Below are 27259 nucleotides of genomic sequence, written 5' to 3'. Positions count from 1 at the left end.
TGTGCTGGCCGTGGGCCTGGGGGCGCCGCTCCCGTCTGACGTTAGGATTATTTAAAACTCCAAACATTAAGTCACACAGTTGGGTTTTAAATGAGTCAAGGAAATCATAGAGCGGAGCTTGAATTGTCCTGTTTGTAGGGGTTTTCACCGCCCAGCACGTGTGTGCACGCATGTGCATGCGGCCGCCAAGAAATTGTGTCCCCCCCATGTTTTGACAGCAATTTCCATGCCTGTGCACCTGTATTCAACTATATCGGGCTGAACTGATTATATTCTGAACCACATTCCCAGCTATCTGGAGTATTCTTTCATCCCTTGCTTATCAAGAATGTATCTACTTATGGCTGAGAATGCATTAAAGATGCTGTTCCCATCATCCTTTTAAACGTAGATACAGAAACGTAGAAAATAGATGCAGGAGTAGGCCCTTCGAGTAACTATCGCCATTCCTGCCTTCACCCCATATCTCTTGATTCCGTTAGCCCGAAGAGCTATATCGAACTCTCTATTGAACACATCAAGGTAGAGAGCGGCAGTGACATCATATTTTCATTGTTCATTGGTGTTGATGCATTATACAGCCACATTTTCACTGTAAAATTATTTAAGTGCCAGCTATTGGGTTCGTCTATGGCTGTTCCCCGTGATTTCTTGCTGCTGATTAAACAGATTATTTTTTCATGATTATCATTTGCAATGCTTGTTTTTATGGGATTGTTTACAGCTCTTGTGTAATCTTCACCAACTTTGAAAGTTGTGGGTGTTGCAGCTAATTGAGCTATGAGAATTTGTACTCCACTTGGATAATTTCAGAGCAAGGTGGAGTGAGAAAACATTGTTAATTCATCATTCGCAGCAGCAACCGTTGTTATCAACGAGGCTGGGAGGTGCAAAGGCACTCCTATAGCCAAAGTAAATGAGACACAGGAACTTGCTCAGCAGTAAACATTTAATACAGAAACATGAACAAAAAGATATATCATGCAACGATAGAATATAAATGTTGAGGAAGAGGATGGAAATCATCTGGGGGAAACTTGAATAACTGCAGGAAAAGGATAACTGATCATCGTAGTTAAACAGTGTAATAAGGATTTTCCAGTGAGTTAAGCACAATTGCGTTCTGGTGATGGGGTAATCTACCTGGAAATTGTTCATAGTTGAGTTCAATTTCTCACCAATGATGGTCATCCTAATTAGGCACAATTATTATTACAATGAAAATCATAGGAGGTGCACAGAAGGGTTATAAACACCTTGATTCATTTTGATTGAATTTGGTTAATATTGCAAATAAGGTTACTATATTGCAATCTTTGTAAGGACACATGTAAGAGTGATCAGGTTTACTAAATGTTTTTGACATGGATATTCTGGAATCCTTTCACATCCATCATTCTGTCGCAGTCAAAATCCACCGATAATTTCCGTAGTCCTACTTTTGTCGGGGTGAATCGAATGTTTATTGCAAATACATGGTTTGGCTTTATCTCCCCCTGACTAGAACAATGAAAGAGTAGCATTATTGGAAAGAAGCAAATCTTACAAAAAGTGTTCGTTTTTTAAAGAACTTAAAATCATTCACTTGCATAGCTAAAAACAATAATGACATGTAAAAATCGCAGCAACACCAACTTCTATTATTTTATCCCTTGATGCCCCAAACTATTTCTCTGCAGGGGCTTCATGTGAAAAATTGATACTGTGATTTTCAAGGAGAAACCATCGATGATGAAAGGGAAAGTTTTTCTTAAAGAGCAACTTGAAAAGAGGTAAGAGGATTGGTAGCAGAGTGGTATAGCTTCACATTCAATGCCTCACATCGTCAATGGTCTGGGTTCAGTCCAGACCTCTGATGCTGCCTGTGTGGAGTTTTCATATTCTTCCTATGATTGCTCTTCCAAGGACTTTGTGAGTTTGCCCTTGGGATGTTCTGGATTCCTCTGACATCCCAATAATGTGCACATTGTTAGGTTCATTAGCCTCTGGAAATAGGCCTCGTCTTTAGGTTTTTGGTCATAAGTGTTGGTGGAGGAAGAAGTTGATGGGAGATAGATTTTGGACAGATGATAAACTAGGATGGGTATAGATGGATGTTTTGTGGTAAGATTCCTTGGCTCTTGGGATAAAGAGGTCTAGAGGTTATTGAAGAGAACTCTGAGCTAAGGTCCCCAGAAGCTGAAAGCACAATCGTCCAGGTAAAATGGTCAAATTCAACAAATAGCCAATGATCAGGTCTGGGAGAGTTCAAGTACCTCAATGAGTAACAGGACTGGTTAAGTCCAAAGGGATACAGAGTGGCAATCCATGGAAGAATTTGAAAATAAGGAAGATAAGTTTAAAAAGTTGGAAGAAAGTAATGTATCTCTTGACCTCTAAACACTGTGGGAACCTTCATAACTTTAAATAAATCACATGATCTTCCCCATCCCCCAAATACTCAATTCCTTTTAACATTGTGATGACCCAAAGACTCATCTTACACCTCCATTAATTTGTTATATTTACCACAACATCATGCTTGCCTTTAGCATTTAGGATTTTTTGGAGTGTGAAATTCTCTTTCTTTCCTTCTTTGAGCTCTATCATTACCCATTTCTTTACCCAAGCCATCAATCATCCCACCCATCACCTTTCTTATGTCATTTTCTCCTGCCATTTTTTAGTAGAATCTTTGAAATTGAACCACAATATAAATGCAAAGTTGTGATTTATGGAAGAGCAGGTTATATTGTTTAGTTTACTTTAGATATACTGTACATTGTGTAAAGAGGCTCATTATCCCACTGAGCCCATTCACATCTCCTGTTCACTAGTTCTATCCTGCACACGAGGGACAATTTTCAGAAGACAATTAAACTACAAACCTGCACGTCTTTGGAATGTAGGGGGATGTCTGAGAGGCCGGAGGAAACGGCGGTCACTGGGAGTTTGTATAATCTTCATACAGACAGCACCTGTAGCCAGAATCAAACTCGGGTCTCCGCTGCTCTAGGGCAACAAATCTACTGCTGTGCCACTTTGCCACCGCCATTGGAATTGGATCTAATAGATTTAAATTTCTCACGATTTGGGGATTTAACATTGACCTCGCCTAAAAGACATTTAATCTATCAGATGCTTTACATTATTTGTTGTACCACAAAGTTCTGAACTAAGTGTTTCAAGTAATTAGAAACCAAAAAACTGGAGAATTGAACCAGACTCCCATGGCTATTCAATTGATCTTTACAGGAAATGTGCGCTAATCAGTGCTTGAGGGAGACCGGAATTGGTTAGGCATGAAGGCATGACCAATTGCATACACAATTACAAGAAAAATGGACACTTAAGCAAGAGAGGAGCTGCAAGCTGAATTATTTTCCTATTTTTCCTTTGCACCTGCCTTACAGAGAGAAAGATCCCAGTCATATGCTGCATAATACAAAGATTGCCAGAGAGATCTTTTGCATTCAAAAATCAAATAATTGATTTGCACCATAGTGTGTTCAACAACTACTTCTCTTTCCATTTACCTAATTTGTTCCCAGCCAGAAATCAGTCCCACTCCTTCGATAGTGAAGATACACTTATACAGTGTTACAGGCAAGGGATTATGAAAACTGATTTCTGCCTTGAGCTCACGATTCAAAATTGGCTCCCCAAGGACCTGCGGAAAAAAAATGGGTTACACGTATAATTATTCCTGATTCCAGTCGATTGAAATTACTCAAATTCATGTAATTTAACATTGCCAAGGCCGTGTAGGAGATTTGGTGGTTTCAAGCAAGATAAAACATAGAAACATAGAAACATAGAAATTAGGTGCAGGAGTAGGCCATTCGGCCCTTCGAGCCTGCACCGCCATTTAATATGATCATGGCTGATCATCCAACTCAGTATCCCGCACCTGCCTTTTCTCCATACCCTCTGATCCCCTTGGCCACAAGGGCCACATCTAACTCCCTCTTAAATATAGCCAATGAACTGGCCTCAACTACCCTCTGTGGCAGAGAGTTCCAGAGATTCACCACTCTCTGTGTGAAAAAAGTTCTCCTCATCTCGGTTTTAAAGGATTTCCCCCTTATCCTTAAGCTGTGACCCCTTGTCCTGGACTTCCCCAACATCGGAAACAATCTTCCTGCATCTAGCCTGTCCAACCCCTTAAGAATTTTGTAAGTTTCTATAAGATCCCCTCTCAATCTCCTAAACTCTAGAGAGTATAAACCAAGTCTATCCAGTCTTTCTTCATAAGACAGTCCTGACATCCCAGGAATCAGTCTGGTGAACCTTCTCTGCACTCCCTCTATGGCAATAATGTCCTTCCTCAGATTTGGAGACCAAAACTGCACGCAATACTCCAGGTGTGGTCTCACCAAGACCCTATACAACTGCAGTAGAACCTCCCTGCTCCTATACTCAAATCCTCTTGCTATGAAAGCCAACATGCCATTCGCTTTCTTTACTGCCTGCTGCACCTGCATGCCTACCTTCAATGACTGGTGTACCATGACACCCAGGTCTCGCTGCATCTCCCCGTTTCCCAATCGGCCACCGTTTAGATAATAATCTGCTTTCCCGTTTTTGCCACCAAAATGGATAACCTCACATTTATCCACATTAAATTGCATCTGCCAAACATTTGCCCACTCACCCAGCCTATCCAAGTCACCTTGCAGTCTCCTAGCATCCTCCTCACACCTAACACTGCCCCCCAGCTTAGTGTCATCCGCAAACTTGGAGATATTGCCTTCAATTCCCTCATCCAGATCATTAATATATATTGTAAATAGCTGGGGTCCCAGTACTGAGCCTTGCGGTACCCCACTAGTCACTGCCTGCCATTGTGAAAAGGACCCGTTTACTCCTACTCTTTGCTTCCTGTTTGCCAGCCAGTTCTCTATCCACATCAATACTGAACCCCCAATGCCATGTGCTTTAAGTTTGTATACTAATCTCTTATGTGGGACCTTGTCGAAAGCCTTCTGGAAGTCCAGATACACCACATCCACTGGTTCTCCCCTATCCACGCTACTAGTTACATCCTCGAAAAATTCTATAAGATTCGTCAGGCATGATTTACCTTTCGTAAATCCATGCTGACTTTGTCCAATGATTTCACCACTTTCTAAATGTGCTGCTATCCCATCTTTAATAACTGACTCTAGCAGTTTCCCCACTACCGATGTTAGGCTAACTGGTCTGTAATTCCCCGTTTTCTCTCTCCCTCCCTTCTTAAAAAGTGGGGTTACGTTTGCTACCCGCCAATCCTCTGGAACTACTCCAGAATCTAAGGAGTTTTGAAAGATTATTACTAATGCATCCACTATTTCTGGAGCTACTTCCTTAAGTACTCTGGGATGCAGCCTATCTGGCCCTGGGGATTTATCGGCCTTTAATCCATTCAATTTACCCAACACCACTTCCCGACTAACCTGGATTTCACTCAATTCCTCCACCTCCTTTGACCCGCGGGCCCCTGCTATTTCCGGCAGATCATTTATGTCTTCCTTAGTGAAGACGGAACCAAAGTAGTTATTCAATTGGTCCGCCATATCCTGGTTCCCCATGATCAACTCACCTGTTTCTGACTGCAAGGGACCTACATTTGTTTTAACTAATCTCTTTCTTTTCACATATCTATAAAAACTTTTGCAGTCAGTTTTTATGTTCCCTGCCAGTTTTCTTTCATAATCCATTTTTCCTTTCCTAATTAAGCCCTTCGTCCTCCTCTGCTGGTCTCTGAATTTCTCCCAGTCCTCCGGTATGCTGCTTTTTCTGGCTAGTTTGTACGCATCATCCTTTGCTTTGATACTATCCCTGATTTCCCTTGTTATCCATGGATGCACTACCTTCCCTGATTTATTCTTTTGTCAAACTGGGATGAACAATTTTTGTAGTTCATCCATGCAGTCTTTAAATGCCTTCCATTGCATATCCACCGTCAACCCTTTTAGAATTAATTGCCAGTCAATCTTGGCCAATTCACGTCTCATACCCTCAAAGTTACCTTTCTTTAAGTTCAAAACCATTGTTTCTGAATTAACAATGTCACTCTCCATCCTAATGAAGAACTCAACCATATTATGGTCACTCTTGCCCAAGGGGCCACGCACAACAAGACTACTAACTAACCCTTCCTCATTACTCAATACCCAGTCTAAAATAGCCAGCTCTCTCGTTGGTTCCTCTACATGTTGGTTTAGATAACTATCCCGTATACATTCCAAGAAAACCTTGGGTGAAAGACTTCAAAAGAATAAGGGAGCAATTGGGGATTGTTCTCTTAGTAATTTGTAAACTTAGACCTTCTACTTGCTTTCCATCCTTAAGCTTTTCAAGTTCATATCAAACTTTTTGAGAGAAAACTCACAATGGCAGTGGTTACTGAGTAATGTGTTTGGAACTCCCCTCCTTCAGGAATGCTCCTTTCTGGGATCTTCAGTGATTTGAAGTGATTTTACCAACTGTACTTATGAGAAGGGGAACTTTTTCACTATGTGTTTATTAACGTAAATGCATTCTGTTTGCAGATGGATTCTAGTTTGAGCAGGAGAGATGGGAGAGTGGAAAAGACAAAGCAAGAGCAATGAAGAATACTGGAGAACAAAGGGGTTGACCAAAGGGTATGGTGATGGGAGGCGGCGGAAGCAAGGGTGTTTACATTTGTAATTACTGCCTTATGAACGAGAAAATGATCTGTAAATGGTGCTTTGGGCTCAATGAGAAACAATAATTAACTAAGAAACAGTGATGAGGGAGGATAATTGCTCAAAGAATGTCAGCTTTGAAGGAGAGAAGTATGCCAGATAGAATTTATTGGCAAGATAAAATAACATCTTTACTAAAACAGACAATATATCCATTGGGTTAAAGAGAGAAATGGGCCGTTCAGTCCACTGAGTCTATGTTGAACGCTAAGAACCTATTTTATACAAATCCTACACTAACCCACTTTATTATTCCCATGTTCCCATCAATTACATTGAAATCCCTGATCCCACTATTCATCTATTCATTTGTGGCAATTTACAATGACCCATTAACTGAATGTTATCTACTAACGTGAATGTTTCTGGAAAGTGGAAGGAAACCAGGACAGACATCAACATGGTCTTTAGGGAAAAATCCATACAGATAGCAACCAAGATCAGGATTGAGCGCAGCTCATTGGAACATGGAGGCAGCTACTCCACTTTTTGATCCGTGCTATTTCCAACTGGAAAAAGTAAAGTTATCTACCAAAATCCTGACCTTTCTCGTTCTAATAAACCATGAATGAAAATAATCTAATTGAATAACTGGGATGTAGTCTTATGTTCTAAAATGTTATCTTTAAAGAACATGTTCTTTCTTTGAAAAGAGGCAATTGCAGGGAGACGAATGAATGCCATGAAACATAGAAACATAGAAATTAGGTGCAGGAGTAGGCCATTCGGCCCTTCGAGCCTGCACCGCCATTCAATATGATCATGGCTGATCATCCAACTCAGTATCCCGTACCTGCCTTCTCTCCATACCCCCTGATCCCCTTAGCCACAAGGGCCACATCTAACTCCCTCTTAAATATAGCCAATGAACTGGCCTCAACTACCCTCTGTGGCAGAGAGTTCCAGAGATTCACCACTCTGTGTGAAAAAAAGTTCTTCTCATCTCGGTTTTAAAGGATTTCCCCCTTATCCTTAAGCTGTGACCCCTTGTCCTGGACTTCCCTAACATTGGGAACAATCTTCCTGCATCTAGCCTGTCCAACCCCTTAAGAATTTTGTAAGTTTCTATAAGATCCCCTCTCAATCTCCTAAATTCTAGAGAGTATAAACCAAGTCTATCCAGTCTTTCTTCATAAGACAGTCCTGACATCCCAGGAATCAGTCTGGTGAACCGTGTCTGCACTCCCTCTATGGCAATAATGTCCTTCCTCAGATTTGGAGACCAAAACTGTACGCAATACTCCAGGTGTGGTCTCACCAAGACCCTGTACAACTGCAGTAGAACCTCCCTGCTCCTATACTCAAATCCTTTTGCAATGAAAGCTAACATACCATTCGCTTTCTTTACTGCCTGCTGCACCTGCATGCCTACCTTCAATGACTGTGTACCATGACACCCAGGTCTCGCTGCATCTCCCCCTTTCCCAATCGGCCACCATTTAGATAATAGTCTGCTTTCCCGTTTTTGCCACCAAAATGGATAACCTCACATTTATCCACATTATACTGCATCTGCCAAACATTTGCCCACTCACCCAGCCTATCCAAGTCACCTTGCAGTCTCCTAGCATCCTCCTCACAGCTAACACTGCCCCCCAGCTTAGTGTCATCCGCAAACTTGCAGATATTGCCTTCAATTCCCTCATCCAGATCATTAATATATATTGTAAATAGCTGGGGTCCCAGCACTGAGCCTTGTGGTACCCCACTAGTCACTGCCTGCCATTGTGAAAAGGACCCGTTTACTCCTACTCTTTGCTTCCTGTTTGCCAGCCAGTTCTCTATCCACATCAATACTGAACCCCCAATGCCTTGTGCTTTAAGTTGGTATACTAATCTCTTGTGTGGGACCTTGTCGAAAGCCTTCTGGAAGTCCAGATACACCACATCCACTGGTTCTCCCCTATCCACGCTACTAGTTACATCCTCGAAAAATTCTATAAGATTCGTCAGGCATGATTTACCTTTCGTAAATCCATGCTGACTTTGTCCAATGATTTCACCACTTTCCAAATGTGCTGCTATCCCATCTTTAATAACTGACTCTAGCAGTTTCCCCACTACCAATGTTAGACTAACTGGTCTGTAATTCCCCATTTTCTCTCTCCCTCCCTTCTTAAAAAGTGGGGTTACGTTTGCTACCCGCCAATCTTCAGGAACTACTCCAGAATCTAAAGAGTTTTGAAAGATTATTACTAATGCATCCACTATTTCTGCGGCTGCTTCCTTAAGTACTCTGGGATGCAGTCTATCTGGCCCTGGGGATTTATCGGCCTTTAATCCATTCAATTTACCCAACACCACTTCCCGGCTAACCTGGATTCCATTCAATTCCTCCAACTCCTTTGACCCGCGGTCCCCTGCTATTTCCGGCAAACTATTTATGTCTTCCTTAGTGAAGACGGAACCAAAGTAGTTATTCAATTGGTCCGCCATATCCTTGTTCCCCATGATCAACTCACCTGTTTCTGACTGCAAGGGACCTACATGAAGAGGGTGTAATATCTCCATCAGTATATAGACTAATTAATTTTAGTGTTTGTAGTTAATATGTAGTTGACAGTTTGTTGAAGATTATTACCTTTACCACGACATGAGGATTGGTCACGGAAATATCTTTAATCGCCAATGCATTTTCACTTGATCTTTTGTCAGTTGCCACAGCTATCATCTTGATCATGCGATGATTTTTCAAGTCATGGCCAAGCTCTGAGAAAGGTACATCGAAAGGCACTGTTGCAACTGAAGAAACAATCCAAAAACAGGGAATGTTAAAATGATTTATTTGTTTACTTACAAAAGTAATTTCACACATACATACAGTATAATGTCTGTACAATCCTCAATGCTCTCACAAAGAAGTTGGAGATATGGAATAGGATTGGGAATGCCATTTATCAGTCCAAGCCTGAATGTTATCTACTGTAGGATTTGCGACATGGTATGCTTTGTCTGTGGAGATCTGTGAATGTAACAGAACATTGCACAATCATCAGTGAACATTCCCACTGTTCTCTTTATAATGGAAGGAAGATCATTGATGGGCTGGTGAAAGCTTTTGTATCTCAGACACTGCCCTGAGGAATCCATTGGATTTCACAGTCATGCAACACAGAAGCAGGCCCTTCGGCCCAACTCATCCATGCCAGCCAAGATCCCATATCTAAACGACTCACTTGTCCACAGTTGTGCTATATCCCCCTAAATCTTTCCTATCCATATACCTGTCCAAGTGACTTTTAAATGCTATTATAATAGCATTTAAAAGACACTGATTGTGGATGAACAGCCACAGTGAATGGCAGTGCTGGCTCAAGGAGCTGAATGGCCTACTCCTGCACCTATGGTCTATTGTCTATTGTCTATAATATCTATCTCAATTACCTCTTTTGGAAGCCCCTTCCATATAACCACCATTATCTGAGTGATGGAATTGCCCCTCGGTTTGTATTAAATCTTGTCCCTTAAACCCATGTCGTCTTGTTTTTGATTTCCCTACTCTGTGTAAACGACTCTGTGCATTCGTTCTATCAATTCTCCTCATGGTTTTATAGACCTCTTGCTACCCTATCTACTGGTGACATCACTTTCAGGGAACTATGTACCTGCACTCCTTAATCCCTCTGCACTAGAACATTCCCCAAGCCCTACCATTCACTGTGGAGGTACTGCCCTGCGTTGACTTCCCAAAACGCAAAACCTCCCATTTATCTGCAAGAACTCCATTTGTCATTCTACAGCCTAGTTGCCCAGCTGCCCTGCTGTAATTTTTGAAAAGCATCTTCACTATGTATGATTTCACCTACTTTAGTCACCTGCAAACTAACTGTTCATGCCTTGCACATTGTCATCCAAATCATTGATATCATCACTGATATGTCCTGATACTAGGCTGATTGACCTTCAACTCCCGCAACCATCCTCCTTTGTATGGGGTATGATTGTAAGCATTGGATGTTTTTCCCCTGATGCCTACTGACTTTCACCAGGGCTCCTTGAAGCCACACTTGGGCACTTGCTACCTAGATGTCACTCTCATATCAGCACTGGAATTGAGCTATTTCATCCATGTTTGGACAAGTCTGCCATGAAGTCTGCCAAATTTGTTCCTACAGCTTGAAGAGGGTGGGAATTTGCTGCCAGTTCCTTGCACAGCAGTTATCCTATATCCAGTCAGTTAAGCACAAAGAGTACTCTGCCAGAAAAAAGCTTAAACACAATCTGGATTCAACATTAAGTGTTGTGTGGGGATTGATGAGTGGACAAGGAATGCATTGGAAAGATATACTTAATGTGATGGGCAACAGGAGAAATGAGAGGGAGAATACGTAATTTGAGATTTGAAGCAGGGAACGTTTGACAAACTTGCAAATATATAAGCTGGTATAATACATAGGGTTGACCAAGTTGACAAAGGTTTTCCATTATTAGTTACTAAGTATTATACATTTTGAAAAACATTTATTCAGAAGTCATTCTGATGTCATGGCAAGTACAATCAAATCTTATAACAGTTTAATATGTTAATAAAACAAAAGAACACAGTCATGATAGGAAAAGAGGAAGTATAACGAGATCTGGGTGTCCTTGTTCATCAGTCACTGAAAGCAAGCATGCAGGCACAGCAGGCAGTGAAGAAAGCTAATGGCATGTTGGCCTTCATAACAAGAGGAGTTGAGTATTGGAGCAAAGAGGTCCTTCTGCAGTTGTACAGGGCCCTTGTGAGACCACACCTGGAGTAATTGTGTGCAGTTTTGGTCTCCAAATTCGAGGAAGGACTTTCCTACTATTCAGGGAGTGCAGCGTAGGTTCACAAGGTTAATTGCCGGGATGGCGGGACTATCAAATGTTGAAATAATGCAATGACTGGGCTTGTTTACACTGGAATTTAGAAGGATGAGAGGGCATCTTATTGAAACATATAAGATTATTGAGGGTTTAGAGACACTAGAGGTAGGAAACATGTTCCCAATGTTAGGGGACTCCAGAACCTGGGGCCACAGTTTAAGAATAAGGGGTAGGTCATTTAGAACGGAGATGAGGAAAAACTTTTTCACCCAGAGAATTGTGAATCTGTGGAATTCTCTGCCTGAAGGCAGTGGAGGCCAATTCTCTGGCTGCTTTCAAGAAAGATAGAGCTCTTAAAGATAGTGGAGTCAAGGGATATGGGGAGAAGGCAGGAACAGGGTTCTGATTGTGGATGATCAGCAATGATTACAGTAAATGGTGGTGCTGGCTCGAAGGGCCGAATGGCCTACTCCTGCACCTATTGTCTTTTGTCTATTGTCATGATGCAACATAATTAATTTAGTTTAGTTTAGAGATACAGCACAGAAACAGGACCTTCGGCCCACCGAGTCCTCGCTGACCCAGCGATTTCCACACATTAACGCTGTCCTATACACCAGAGACAATTTAAAATTTCACCAAGCCAATTAACCTACAAACCTGCACATTCTTGGAGTGTGGGAGGAAACCGTATTACCCGAGAAAGCCCATGCAGGTCACGGGGAGAACATACAAACTCCATAGAGACAAGTACCCGTAGTCAGGATCGAGCCCAGGTGTCTGGTGCTGTAAGGCAGCAACTCTACCACTGTGCCACCGTGCCGCTCTGAAACAGTAATTTTATTAAGTAGTAATAAGTAGTAGTGAATAAGTAGTAATTTCATTACCGTCATTTGCTTGAACTGTAACTTCATCCACACACAATGCCATAATTTGTTTCACAGCTAATCCAGTATATTGCAGAATCTGAGCATTGAGTTGAAGTTTGCAAACCATGCTCTGCGAACTATTGTTGGTGATGTTCACCTGAGCACGAATATCAGATCCATAGCTGATCGAATCATCACCTTTCATTTGCACTTGGAGTTTCTCTTCTTGTGGAAGCTCCAAGTTATTTCTCATCTGAGCTTCATTAAATATTATTCTTTCTCGTTCCGAACCTAATTATATTGAAAAAATATTTGTTGCAAAACTGTAGGTAAATATAATTTATTGATAATTTCTGTATGCCGACTTTGAAATTACAAATGGTTTCTTAATCCATGTTTAATTAACAATAATGCACAATCTATCAAATTGCTGTGCAGTTCACCTTAATAAAATTATGCAATGTTTCGATCTGTTATAAACCATAAACTTATTAAAGTATTATGATGTAAATAAAGTGATGAGGAATTTTAAAACAATACCCTCAGGAAACTTGTATTCATTTGTGATATCTTCACGATCATTGGAGCCACATTTCTTGGTGCTGATGAATTGGCCCACATGTTTAGTTTTAACAGCGGCTTTTTTTTTTGTGCCATCCCTGCTACATATCCAAATGACAATATCTGCATTGACCTCCGCAAAAATAAAAGGAACATCATACTTCATCTCCACTGCCCCTTCTTTGATTGCTTTAACTGGAGCAGGTCCACAACAGTAAATTCCTAAAACACAAGGAAATGATTGGTGAATTAAAAAAAGTCAATCAACTAGCCGAAACACACACAAAACCAATTCCTTCATAAGGCCAGACTGCCATATCAAGGTGTCCAGAACCTACTCACTTTTATGGATTTATAAAGGGCCTGTCCCACTTTCACAACCTAATTCACGACCTCTGCCGAGTTTGCCCTTGACTCATACTCGCAGCATGGGCGTCACGAGGCCGTAGGAGGTCGTAGGTAGATTGTAGGAGGTCGTGATGCTAGTCGTGGGAACTCGTGGCATCGAGTAGGTCGGGGCGTTTTTTCTAACGATGAAAAATGTCCACGAGTGGAAAAGGTCGTGAATTAGGTCGTGAAAGTGGGGCGGGCCCTTTATAAATCCATTTTTATGCTTTAAATTTCCTGCTGTGAAATTGTGTTAAAATACTCTGTGGACTTGCCATTAAACTATGTTTCACTGTTGAATGATAATTATATTTCTAACCCATTCGATGAACCATTATGTTATTTCAGTCTTTACCTTCACTTTTCTCCTGTGGTGTTGGGTCCAATACCTGCCAACCATCATAACCTGACTTCAAGTCATTTCGGGCCATCCAGCCCTCTAACCATACATGGAAGTTCCTGCAATGAAGGAAGAAATATGTTTGTAAGCTTCATAACAGCAGAAAATACAGATCGGTTCTTGGTTCATCTGTTGGTAATCACCTGTCACCTGCATCAGATTCTGTGCTAATTAGCACTTCCATTTCAGTAAAATATAAATGAACATTTCTGCTTAAAATTGGAATTAAATGATTCAATCTTTATCCCAACATAGTAACACAGGTCTGAAGAAGGATCTCGACCCATTCACCCACTCCTTCTCTCCAGAGATTCTGCCTGTCCCGCTGAGTTTTTTCCAGCATTTTGTTCTCTATCTTTGGTTTAAACCAGCATCTACAGTTCCCCATCACAGCTGTCAAGCTATTATCAGGCAACTGAACTGTCTTCTCACCAACTAGAGTGTGGTCCTGATCTCTCATCTACTTCATTGGAGACCTTCAAACTATCTCTAATCAAACTTCACTGGACTTAATCTTGCATTAAATGTTATACCCTTAATTCTATGTCTGTACACTGTGAACGGATAGATTATAATCATATATAGTATTTTTGCTGACTGGATAGCATGCAACAAAAAAGCTTTTCACTATATCTTGGTACCTGTGACAATAATAAACTAAACTAAACATAATTGTGTAGGAGGGAACTGCAGATGCTAGTTCATACCAAAGATAGACTCAAAGTGCTGGAGTAACTCAACAGGCTCGGCAGCAACTCTGAAGAAAAAGAATGGGTGGATGTTTCAGTCTGAAGAAAGGTTCCAACCCAAAATGTCACCCAGCCTTTTTCTTCAGAGATGCTGCCTGACTTACTCCAGCACTTTGTGTCTAACCAAATTTGTGACAGGTTTGGGTTATTTTTTATATTTCAGTTGTGAATATATTGAGCAGGATTGAAAATGACTAATTATGAAACAGGGCAAGCAAATAATAACAATGCAGGGGAATGTTTCATGACTATCTGTTGGGAAAGTCAATTGTCTAACAATGTATTTTATAGAGCAATGGAGTTGAAAGTCAGCAAAACAGAATTTAAATGCTGATAATTTCCAGGTCACTCTACCTCATTTGGAACATTTGACTGGAGCCTCCCTCATGGACCTATATGGACAAAAGATGGAAGAGCACAGCTCTGGACAAGGTTCGCTGTTTGGGAAGTAAGATACTTAGCTACATTGTTGGACATCTTGTATTGCACTGACTTCCCATTCACTCACTGATTTTCCCCATGAGGTAGAATAATTATACCCAGAGGATGGTCAGAATCAGGTACATGCTGCCTAAGGAATGATGGAAGCAGAAACTCTCACAACAGCCAAGAAGCATACAGATGGGTAATTATTAGCACTTTCATTTGAGTAAAATAAAAATGAACATTGATATGGATAGGAATGTTTTGAGGGATATGGACAAAATGTGGGCAAATGGGACCAGCTTAGAAGGGGTTTGTTGGTAGGCATGAACAAGTTAGGCAGAAGCTGTTTCAATGCTGTAGTCCATCACTCTACTACTCTAACTCTAGGGAAATGAAAAGTGCATTTTCTCATAATCAAAGATGTTCACCAGACAAACAGACCTACTGCTAGGGAACATTGACTCATAAAATGAAGTAGATTGGACAAATACATTTTGTTTGACCATTTTACAAAAATATCTACATCAAGAGTTGAATACTGGTATTGAGGGGAGCAAAGCCCATGTACCTGTTAAGCCAAATGCCAAATTCAATTACTGCAAGCTTACACCAATATGGCAAGTGTTAAAAAAGGGCTCAATTGGAGGAAAGGTTGAATCAGACCATCTCAAATGGATTGTGCGTAATCCATTACTGTGGTCCCCAAAGCAAGTATAATTTTATGGATTTGCGCGATGATAAAGAAAACATACATGCAAATGTGTTATCGCACAATACATTGCAGGATCTGTCTGCAAAGAGACAAAGTTATTGTGCAAGTTGGACCTGTCCCATACATAGACAAAGAAAGTCAACATTATCAAAAATCGCCATCCACGGGGGCTTCAACCACTTATCAATCTATAGCATTAAGTCATTCATCCATGATATTACATGTCACCATGGATATGATGATATAAGGAGTTCAACACCATCCGCACAACCACGTTAACCACTCCATCACCATTTCCACGGCAAAGGAAAATCTCCAAATACTAAATGATCAATAGATTTCATGGGCATAAATGTTTAAACTCAGAAAGTGAATTGCACATTTTTACAGAGAGAAATGGATTTATTGAGACTAAAGATGGACTGAAACAGCCTACAGACAGAATTGAATTGAATTGAATTGAATTGAATTGAATACATTTTATTAGCCAAGTATAATAATAATAATAATACATTTTATTTATGGGTGCCTTTCAAGAGTTTCAAGGACACCCGAGTATACATTCAAGGAATTTGCCTTGGTGCTTTGTTCGCAAGTAACAACACAATATACAGTTGACAATTAAAAATAAAACATGGTAATTTAAACATGTGAAGAATGAAATAAAATACCGGAGCAAAAGAAGGTGACAGAGTTTTGGCTGTTGAGTAGAGCTACTGCTCGTGGAAAGAAAGCTGTTTTTATGTCTGGCTGTGAGTTATGGCTAGAATATGAATGAACTTCACTGATAATCAGTGAATTCTAATCCACTGGAAGAGATCAATAACAGGGACTAAAAACTGTACAATAAAGAAAAGGTTTGCCATTATAACAGAGTCTGTGCCTCCATTGATGATTGCTATTCTCATTCCCTTCACTACTCTTCAAACACAAGACATTTATTACCAAAAAATGAAAACTTACCTGTTGTTTATTCCAATCGTTCTTACTGTATTCATTTTAAAGTGATAATTATGGCAATTACTCATATTTAAAAATTTAAATAACTCTAGCTTGACTCACCACACACTTTCTCCTCCACATAATCTCCCAGATTCGTCAATTTCTTGATCAAGTATTAAATTTGCATTTGAGTCGTGTGCAGAATTAAAATTTGTGACAACACGAGCAGGAATTCCTAAACACCTCAAGACTAAAGAAATAAAAAGGAACATAATTGAATCAACCACTGCACCTTAATATTTGGTCACTCAGGATATCGCTCTCATAATCTTACCCCATGTTTAGCACAAATAATTCAGTACAATTGGCATAACAATAACAGGCAATACACAAAATGAGCAAATTATCTGCGTTAACAATGTTGGTTGGGGATAACTCATTGTCACAAGATCAGGAGAACTCGCTGGTCATCTTCAAAAAATTTCATAGCTTGAAATTCTTTGACACTGAGCAATGTGTATCAATTGAATGGTGCACATGGGGGAAATTAACATTGATTAATGGTAATCGATCTTTTGTGAAATATATGAAAATCGTTCCAAATATTGTTGTAAACAACACTCACTGTCTTTCCACCTCTCATTTACTTTAGAATATTTAATTGTATTTGTCAAACAATATTTACTTTAAATACCTGTAAATCCACACTGGCTTTTCTTTGGTTAAGAAAGAACTGTAGATGCAGGAAAAATCGAAGACAGACAAAAAATGCTGGAGAAACTCAGTGGGTGAGGCAGCATTTATGGAGAGATGAAGGGTCTTGACCCGAAACGTCACCCATTCCTTCTCTTCAGAGATGATGCCTGTCCTGCTCAGTTACTCCAGCATTTTGTGTCTATCTGAGATGGGCAGAAGGGCTTGTTTCCAAGCTGTGTGACTATGAGCTATTACCACTCTACTCACAGCTTGCCAATTGAGAAAATATCAATTTATTCTTATTCTGCTTTTTTCCCAGAAAAAATACTTTTATCCACTGGTGTAAAAATCTTGATTCATCAGCATCCTAGGTGGGACCATACTGTAAACCTCTTGAAATTTGAAATATACTGCATCAATGGATTCCTCTCCACTATTTCACAATTTGCATTTGCAAAGACCTTCAATATTCAATATATATATTCAGAAAGGCACATAGCTTTTGCAGTTTTTAATTTTTTTAAGGTGAGGATTGACAGATTCTTGATTAGTAAGGTGTCAGGGGTTATGAGGCGAGGACAGGAGAATGGGGTTGAGAGGGAAAGATAGATCAGCAATTATTGAACGGCGAAGGAGACAATGTGCTGAATGGCCTAATTCAGCTGCTGGAATTTATTAACGTGAAATTATGAAAATATTTGTCAAACATAATTATACTTTTGGCGATCCATTCTGAGTCTGCTCAATTACAATGTTATGGAATTGTGGAGCCATACGGCATGAACATGGTCCATTCTGCCCACTTTCCCCACTGGCCCATCTCCACAAATCCTACATTAATCACATGTTTTATTATTTTTACTTTTTCATCATCACCCCCCTTTGGGATTTGTGAATAAACCAGAACACCTGGCAGAAACCCAGATGGTCTGAATGTAATTAGACCACACAGCTCTAATGTTTTAGGCATATTTCATGTGACTATGCAGACAGTAATAGAGTAATGCCCCTGTCACACTTAGGAAACCTGAACGGAAACCTCTGGAGATTTTGTGCCCCACCCAAGGTTTCCGTGCGGTTCCCGGAGGTTTTTGTCAGTCTCCCTACCTGCTTCCACTACCTGCAACCTCCGGCAACCAGCTGCAACCTCCGGGAACCGCACGGAAACCTTGGGTGGGGCGCAGTCTCCAGAGGTTTCCGTTCAGGTTTCCTAAATGGGACAGGGGCATTATACAGCACGGGAACAGGCTCTTAGGCCCAATTCATCAATGCAGATCACGAATCTCGCCTCCACTCATCCTATTTCTACCCATTTGCCCCATATTCCTCAAAGCCTTTCCTATTCGTGTATCCACCACTTCCTTTGGCAACAGTGCCTGGATATCACTTTTTTAATTTGCAATCACCCTCCTGTCAATGCCAGCTAGTGAGTTGTAGCTTCCTGTTTCCTCTCTCCATAATATCTTTGATGGGCTCACATCTGGAAATATTTTGGATGATGAAAACTGCCATCTCCACCTGGTTCAAACATCTGGCATATGGATATTCCAATCCTTGGGATTTATTATTTTCCAAGATCAGGAGATTTGCCTGTGATTTTATTTTACCTATACAGGTACCTACTTATTTTACTTTCCCATCTGCGCTGGAGCCGAGGTTCTTCAGTATGAATCAAGGTTGCCAATTTACACTCATCTCCAGTGGGTAATTTACACACCAACCTATGATTCTTTGGGATGTGGCAGGAAGCTGACACACCTGGAGGAACCCCACACAGTGCAACGCCACACACAGCGAACGTCCTCATTTCTCTGAAGCTGTGAGGCAGCAGCTTTGCTCTGTGGGAATATGTTGCCCTAACATTCTTCTGTCATTTCCTTCTTCCCCATTACCCTTCCTGTGTTTGCACACATTTACCCTCATTAGCTTCTCCTTTCTTTCATAATTATGAATGCGTGTGTGATAATTTGTTGTACTTCATGCCAGTCTTTGTCACGTTCTCAAAGAAGGTTGAGTAATAGATTAACTTTCAGAACAAAATCCGTACCTGTGCAAGCCACTGCTGCAAACACCCAGCACTGCCCGTAGCGAACTGGCCTATTGTGACCTTTATACCATTTCTGAAGGATTGGAACACTTCCATTCCATGTCCAGGGATACTCGCCTCCACTATATGGTTGGCTCCATTTGCCGGTAAGTACCCCTTTGTCATCAGCAGAATTCACCTGAGCAAGAATGAATGTTGAATCAGTAGAAATATTGAAGCTGGTCGTGCAGGATGTGAACTTATGGTTAATGCGTTCCACCTTTTCATTAAACATTATCCCTTAAAAATGCCGGACTTTCCCACATTCCTCAGGACATAAGGAACACTTCATCCTCTTTAAAATGGACTAACATTTCTTCCTTTGGCCATCATTTGCAAGGGCATCACTCGTCTACAGACCACAGAGACAGCCGCAATGAACATAGCAAAAACATAGTGTGATGTTGAATTCAGTTTAAGCACCAAGCCTTGAGCAAATAAGCAGCAAGCTTGAGAGGGCATTTCTCACATGATACTTAATCCATTTAACTGTCCAAATTCTTAAAGAAACAAAAAGAGAAAGAGAAATCAAATCGTAAAGCATGAACAATGAAAATGCAAATGCAAGGAATTTTGAGTTAAAGCCAGAAGAAAATAGCAATGTAAACCAAAATCAATACTTTGGATAATTAATTTGAAACTTGTTGTTGGTACTGTTACCTGCTGGGATGCAAAAACATTAGAAATTAAAGGAGAGAAAGAACATCAACACCTTGTGTCAGCTCCGCTATTTAATAAGATCATGGCTGATCATTTAACATAGCACCACTTTACTGCAGAACAATCCCTTCACCTTGACTGTCAAACATGAGAGAATTTAGTATGATTCAAGGAGGCCGCTTCTTATTGCTCTAAACTCAAGATTGCAGCCGCAGCTTCTGTCTCTCCAATCAATCTGGTGAATCTTCATTGCAGCATGGAATTTACTTTCACAAGTGCATGCTTGTAGCACTCACATGGTAATGCAGCCTGAAATGCACTTACAGTTGAACATGCAAATGCTAAAACATATATAATTTCAATTGAGATTCCTACTTGACATAATAACACATAAAAGCTATAACTAAAGTTACACCGTTGAGATGTTCTTTCAAGACAGCAAGTACTATTATTGCTTAATGTTAGATTAGTGTTATAAGATGATCACCCTTACATGAAAGAATACACTTAATCCATCCAATCTTCCTCTATTATTAAAAATCTATTACGTGAATGAAAATAAAATCACTCTGTAATCAAGATTGAGAGCATTTCTACTTTTATCCTTACAATTTCTCTCAGTTTTTATACTTGGCAACATGCAGCTTTGTTCTCCATTTAGTTTTCTTCCCTGGGAGTAGGATGGGGGTGGGTGAAGTAGAATTGATTACACAAAGGAAAATGGAGAAATAAAAAAAAGGAAGATAAGGAGAAATAATAAAGAAAAATAAGTGGCACGGGAGAGAGACAGAGAAAGTAATACATATATATCACCCCCCTGCAGGAATTATACAACAGGAGGTGCAACTCCAGAGCAAACAAAATCATGAGAGACCCCTTCCACCCCTGCAACGGACTGTTCCAGCTGCTACGGTCAGGCAAACGTCTCCGTTGCCATGCGGTGAGAACGGAGAGGTTGAGAAGGAGTTTCTTCCCAGAGGCAATTCGGACTGTAAACGCCTATCTCACCAGGGACTAACTCTACAGAACGTTTTTCCTTCTATTATTTATTATGTAAAAGAATATGTGTGTTATGATTGTGTTTATAATTTGTTTGGTTGTTTTGTTGTTTGTCTTTTGCACAGAAATCCGCGAGCATTGCCACTTTCATTTCACTGCACATCTCGTATGTGTATGTGACAAATAAACTTGACTTGACTTGACTTGTGGAGAAGGAGAGAATAAGAAACAGAAAAAGAAATACTTAGGGAAAGAACATTCAGAAATACTACCGATAAATCTGACTCGGATGCTAATGCAAAGTGAGTTAAGGTTGACATCTCAAATTGGTACTGAGGCAGTTCTGTAAAAGGAGAGTGAAGGATGTCCGCGGACCTCTTAATGCTTCACCCAATGATGTGCTGGATTAAAATGCAATTTAGACCAATTACATTCTAATCTCAGTATGTTGGTTGCAATCTTGTTGAGGGTTTGTCGGTTCAGAGCATAGAGTGGAATCATCACAAGTTATCAACAAATCATTGTCAGACAAAAAGCTGGAGGAACTCAGCATTAACCAACCTGATCTCCCAGTGGCTCAGCACCAACTGACCCTCCAATTCCGAATCCGACCTTTCTGGCCTGGGCCTCCTCCATGACCAGAGTGAGTCCCACCACAAATTGGAGGAGCAGCATCTCATATTTTGCTTGGGTAGTTTACACCCCAGAGGAATGAACAATTATCTCCAATTTCAGGTAGACATTGCTTTCTCCCTCCTTCCCCTCCCCTTTCCAGCTCTCCCACAGCCTACTGAATCTGCCTCTTCATTTCTTCTTTTCCGCCCCCCCCCCCCCACCCCCACATAAGTCGGAAGAAGGGTCTCGACCCAAAACGTCACCCATTCCTTCGCTCCATAGATGCTGCCTCACCTGCTGAGTTTCTCCAGTTTTTTGTCTATCTTTGATTTTTCCAGCATCTGCAGTTCTTTCGTAAACAAAGCATCCTTAGCTATGTCATCTTTGATATTTCATTGCTCACCATAGCTGTCACAACTCTGGAGATGTAAACAGGGTCATTTCTGCATATAATGTCCTTTGCTGGATCTTTGAGGAATTTGAGATTTTTATCCAATATTTGCAGACAAATATCCACAACTTCTTCTTCAAACTGAAATAGGAAAAAAAAAACATTTTGATAATTCTGCGTCTAATGTTGAGAATTGTTGAGTGATAATAAAGTATTAGTAAAATTATTGCAAGAGCAGCAATTTGAATAAAAATTACTCCCAAATATAGGATGATCTTTAATTGCTGAAACATTCAGTGATGTTGTGGAGATTAATTTTCTAGTACAAGACTAACATGGCCATTCCTTTGACTGATGTTTCTACCCTCTTCCTCCCGCCCACCTTACCTTATCATACCACCCAACTAGACCAATGTATTGTAGAGGCACCAAACGTGGTGAACAAATGGGTTACTTTAATCAGGCATAAAAGGTTTGTTATACATGCACGTTGGTCCTCTAACATAAAGTTGGTGTTGCTGTGATGAGGCTGTTGCCTCGTGGAAGGACACTCTCCCCTAGAGAGAAGAAAGCTGGTCAGCTCGAAGTAAGAGAGAGAGAGAGAGGGTTCTCCCTGGGTTTGTTATATATCCCAGGACACACCACTGTACCCCGTGACAACTCCTCCCTGCCATTGCCCAGTCACATGACCCTACCGCTGACTGCTGAGGGTTCATGTAGCTAGTGGCCCAACCACCAGGTGCCGCCTCAGTATCATTATTAGCTTCTGTTAAATTGTAAATTGTCGCGTGTGTAGGATAGTGCTAGTGTATGAAATGATTGCAGGTTGCCGTGGGCTGAAGGGCCTGTTTCCATGTTGTATCTCTACAATCTAAATACTAGAACCAGCGAGCAATGGAATGATAAAAGAGAAAGGCTATAAGTACTTTATTTGAGAACGAGGAACAATTTGTGCAGAGGGTTATGAATTAATTAAAGACTTCAGGGCCTACAAAAAAGAATATTTCAAACTCGAATTATTGGTGGGCCAGAAGCCAATATAAGGCAAGAAAATAATAATAGTGAATGAATGGTGCAAGTTCAGATCGAAGCAAAGAATGAATTTTAAATAATTTGGTCATCCAATTGCAATTGTATTTGATCAAGGTGTGCACATACCTGTCCAAAGAACCAGTGGCGACCTTCAATCTGGCGACTTTCACCATTATAGACGATTCCATCCTCATTCATCACATATTCCTGTCGCTGCTCGTCACTGTTCAGAAATACTTCATCCTCTTACAGGGTAAAACATAGCTTTAATAACTTTGTAGTATTTTACAACGCGTACATATCTACTAAAGCATCCAGCACAAAACTTTCATCAGGGTCATACTAGCCAATAGAAGTTTCAAAAGTATTGAAAAGAGTATCATTTAGAATCATCAGATTGATATGAGATCAAAATGAATCAGTGGACCTGTGTTTAAACTTTAATGTATGAATCCACAATCAGGAATTCCAGCACCGGTTTGCATCACTGACAAGTAGCTGTTGCAGGTCAGAAGTCTGGCTTAACTAGAAACAAGAACTTTTTTAATTCACGTAAGTTGACATAAAGCCGGAGAAACTCAGCGGGTAAGGCAGCATCTATGGAGCGAAGGAATGGGTGAAGTTTTGGGTCGAGACCCTTCTTCAGACTGATGTGTTTTATTCACATAAAACACTAGAAGTCTCCACCTGTAATGCGAGATGTAAGCATGGATAGGGTGGGACCACTGTTTAAAATACAATATCTGTAAAAACTATGGAAGTGGGGCTACGAAAGTTAACCAGGAAGCTGTGGACATGCCAATTCTCCAATGAAGGTTTCAGGGTGCGGACGTCTATGATAGATTTGGGGGTAGATGTCAACATTTTAAAGTTAATCAGGCAGGAGTTTGAGAAAGAGAATTAAACAAACACCTACACACTCTCTCGCCCCTCCCTCTCTCCTCCTTACAGTACATTGGCTAAATTCTCTCTCCACTTACAATCCTGATGCAGGGTTTGGACACAAATTATCAATATTCCCTTTCCCGCCACAGATGATGCCCAACCTGCCGAGTTGTAAGTTAGATGTGGAGCACAAAAGAAGGTAGGAGCAGATATATTATTGGCCTTCAATGAAAGTCTGGGATGAACAACCTGCTGCCAACTTTGCTGTCACCGAAAGTGCATAATTAATTTGATGACCTTTTTCTAGTCTAGAGATCTATCTCGAGTAGGCATTGTGCTTTTTCAGCAGTACATTGTGAGAAGTGTAATAGATTTTGAGATTGAAAATGAATGATAACAGGGCAATCTATTGCGGAATTTAGACAAAAATGCTGGAGAAACTCAGCGGGTGCAGCAGCATCTATGGAGCGAAGGAAAGGCAACGTTTCGGGCCAAAACCCTTCTTCAGACATTAGTTCGGAATTTAATTTGGTCTGGTTATGATCAGTAACCGTAGTTGCTCCGATTTTTATGCACGTGTACAATGTAAAATTATTAGAAATTTAAAGCTAATTTAAAGAAATTTAAAGGCTAAATTATCCAATTATTTGAGGTTCTTCATTTTTTTAAAATCCGAGTTCATAGAATTCTCTCCACAAATCCTTCTGTTCCTTTATATGTTTATTTGGCTTCCTCCACAAATCATCAATATTCTACATCCCAATTGCTCAGTGTGCAAACAAGTTCCACATGTTCCCCATTCTCAGTGTAAATAGATGTATTTTAGTATTTTTTTAAGTATTTCTTAATGACTGGAATATGGACATGTATCTACTTGTGGCCATAATACAAAACGTCTGAAGGTTCAACATGGTTTTCATGAATTACATAAAGTTGGCCAATTTTGAATAAAGACTCTCTGTAATAGACAATGAATGAATGAATGTATGAATGAATGAATGAATGCTACATTATTGTCTCGTGTACCTAGGTACGATGAAATGCTTTGCTTTGCAAACAACCTAGGGAGTACACCAGTGTCACACGTGTCTGACACCAACATAAGTACAAAAGTACCAAACAGTCCTATCTACTGCCTGCCACGTGACAATACACACACACACACACACACACACACCCCCCCCCCCCACATCTCGTCAACTCCCGTTGGTTCCCCCTTACTTCTTAGCAGCCTCATCCCCCTGTCAGGCCCCTCTTTGTTCCGTTCCTTCTCGGCAACCCCTCTCCCGCAGGGTTCCCCTTCATTCTCAGCCGTCCCCCGCACTGCCGGGTCCTCCCTTTATACTCGGGTGCACCCCTGCCGCGTTCCCCATGTTGCATACCTGGGCACCATGGGTTGAAAAGCAGGATGAACTCTCCAAGTGAGAACTGTGTGTACTGACGTCCTGAGGGGCTCAGGACATTTAAATTGTATCGCCCAATCTTGGCATTTGCTGGAGAGTACAAGGACAGGACCAATCTGGTTCCAGTGCTGGAAATAACTTGCCCACTCCACTGCTTTGGATTGATTGACGATAGTTTAAACAGGACTTTGCTTCCATATGCCTCTGAAGGCTTTGGCCCTAATACAGGATAAGAAAAAAAGTTAATTTAAGTCCACATCTGGATAGATTGTAACTGTGTGATGTCAAATCAGGAAATAGTTTTACAAACAATCAGCAAATGCCAATTTCCTTCCTTTTAACTGTTAACAAAATAAATTAATCAATTATATTTAAATAAATAATGTAGGCATATTTTGTTTCTTGGTTTACATAGCAAGTTAATTACAATAACTTCAATGCAATCCCAACCTTTTAATTTCAATTATATATGTTTAATATAACAAGGTAAACCTACAGCTCTAGACTATATTCCAAGTGAATAATGACTACTTTAATCTTCACACCAGTTTATTCCATGCAGGATCATTTCAAGTTCAAAATATTTCTCTTTGAGAAACCTGAATCAGTAACGGTCATCATGAACTTCCGAGGATGAAACAACACATTAGCTGTACGGATGTCTCATGGAGAAGGAATTCAGGGATCTATACCACATCTGTGCAAGATGTGATCATAGACCCTTAACAGACTCCTGAAATTAAAATAGGGTGTGGATAAGCTAAAAAAAACATGTGTCTTGCCACTGATATTCATGTCTAATAAATGATTAAAAATTAACTGAGCTATTTTTGCATTTTTCTTTGCCCCGATAGAGCTAATTCAATGAAAAACTGACTCAGACCTCCATCAAGCATTTGTCACTAGGATCTGAAGAGAACCAAGGGAATATCTTCAGGTGAGCTGGGCGACTAATGTTGAAGTAAATAGAGAAGTTGGAACTTGATGACTAAATGTCAACTCTTTACCTGGCCACCTCTCGGCAGTTAACCAAATATAAGACACTAAGGACACCTGAAAGAGGAATACAAAAATATGAGAGGCATAGATGAGATGGCTAGTGGGAATTTTACCTCCATTAAAGAAAATTCATAGGCTGGGTGGCCGTTGCCGCTGCAGCTGCCCAAGCTCCGAGGCCGGGTCGCCGCTGCTGTCAGAAAACCACAGCACCGGAGTTGGACTGCTGCCGCTGGAACGCTGCCCCAGCTCCGAGGTCGCCAGCTCCGCTATTAGGCCTCGGCGCAGGCGGAGACGGAGATGGGGGATATACGACAAGAGAAGTCGCATGCCCCCGAAGGAAGAGACCAAAAACATGTTTCTCCCCCCCACCCACATATATACACAACCTGATAAACCAAAAATTAACTAAAACAGGACAAAAGAACAACAACAAAAAAGAAAAAAACAGACGGACTGCAGGCGAGCCGCAGCTGCTAAGGCAGCACCGCCATCTATGGAGCGAAGGAATAGCTGATGTTTGGGTCGAGACCCTTGTTCAGACTAATAATAGTATCTGTTGAATTTGTCATGTTTTACTTTTGTCACAGAAATGCTATACTAGATTTTATACTTTATTATTATGTTAAAGTTCAAACCTCCTTATGTCGTTCATGACTAATTACCTGTTTCCACAGTAAATACAATGTTGTTGTGGTCTATCATGTGTTCATTACTGTGCAGTTGCAATGCGATTTGGAACGGTTGTCCTCGTCTGACGATCAGTTTCTTGCTGGTGATCCCATCAGTCCTGTGCTCCTGATTATTCTTCCCACAGTGAAAATCAGCCGTCAAACTCATTTCAGCAACTGTAACAGAATCAAAGGTACACAAAATTGCTGGAGAAACTCAGCGGGTGCAGCAGCATCTATGGAGCGAAGGAAATAGGCGACGTTTCGGGCCGAAACCCTTCTTCAGACAGGAGGAAGGAAAA

The 27259-nt window shown here is 40.7% G+C and overlaps 1 protein-coding gene across 1 annotated transcript in view; it reads right to left on the bottom strand.

The window, feature by feature from the left end:
* Positions 1 to 937: 937 nt before the first annotated feature.
* The window catches only part of LOC129707403 (protein-glutamine gamma-glutamyltransferase 2-like), a 276786-nt gene continuing 250464 nt past the window's right edge, over positions 938 to 27259 (bottom strand). Inside the window, exons 3-14 of the mRNA XM_055652410.1 lie at positions 26952 to 27134; positions 25270 to 25509; positions 23129 to 23247; positions 21983 to 22111; positions 19267 to 19444; positions 16644 to 16773; positions 13650 to 13753; positions 12887 to 13129; positions 12365 to 12637; positions 9271 to 9431; positions 3516 to 3649; positions 938 to 1500 (exon numbers count right to left, since the gene is read on the bottom strand). Of these exons, the coding sequence (XP_055508385.1) occupies positions 1350 to 1500; positions 3516 to 3649; positions 9271 to 9431; positions 12365 to 12637; positions 12887 to 13129; positions 13650 to 13753; positions 16644 to 16773; positions 19267 to 19444; positions 21983 to 22111; positions 23129 to 23247; positions 25270 to 25509; positions 26952 to 27134 (2045 nt within the window). The 3' untranslated portion in view covers positions 938 to 1349. The remainder of the gene's footprint in view (positions 1501 to 3515; positions 3650 to 9270; positions 9432 to 12364; positions 12638 to 12886; positions 13130 to 13649; positions 13754 to 16643; positions 16774 to 19266; positions 19445 to 21982; positions 22112 to 23128; positions 23248 to 25269; positions 25510 to 26951; positions 27135 to 27259) is intronic.

This window comes from Leucoraja erinacea, chromosome 21 (genome assembly GCF_028641065.1).
Source record: "Leucoraja erinacea ecotype New England chromosome 21, Leri_hhj_1, whole genome shotgun sequence".
Classification (NCBI taxonomy): domain Eukaryota; kingdom Metazoa; phylum Chordata; class Chondrichthyes; order Rajiformes; family Rajidae; genus Leucoraja; species Leucoraja erinaceus.
The sequence above is the reverse complement of the archived record's forward strand: the minus strand, read 5'-3'. Positions and strand labels throughout refer to the sequence as shown.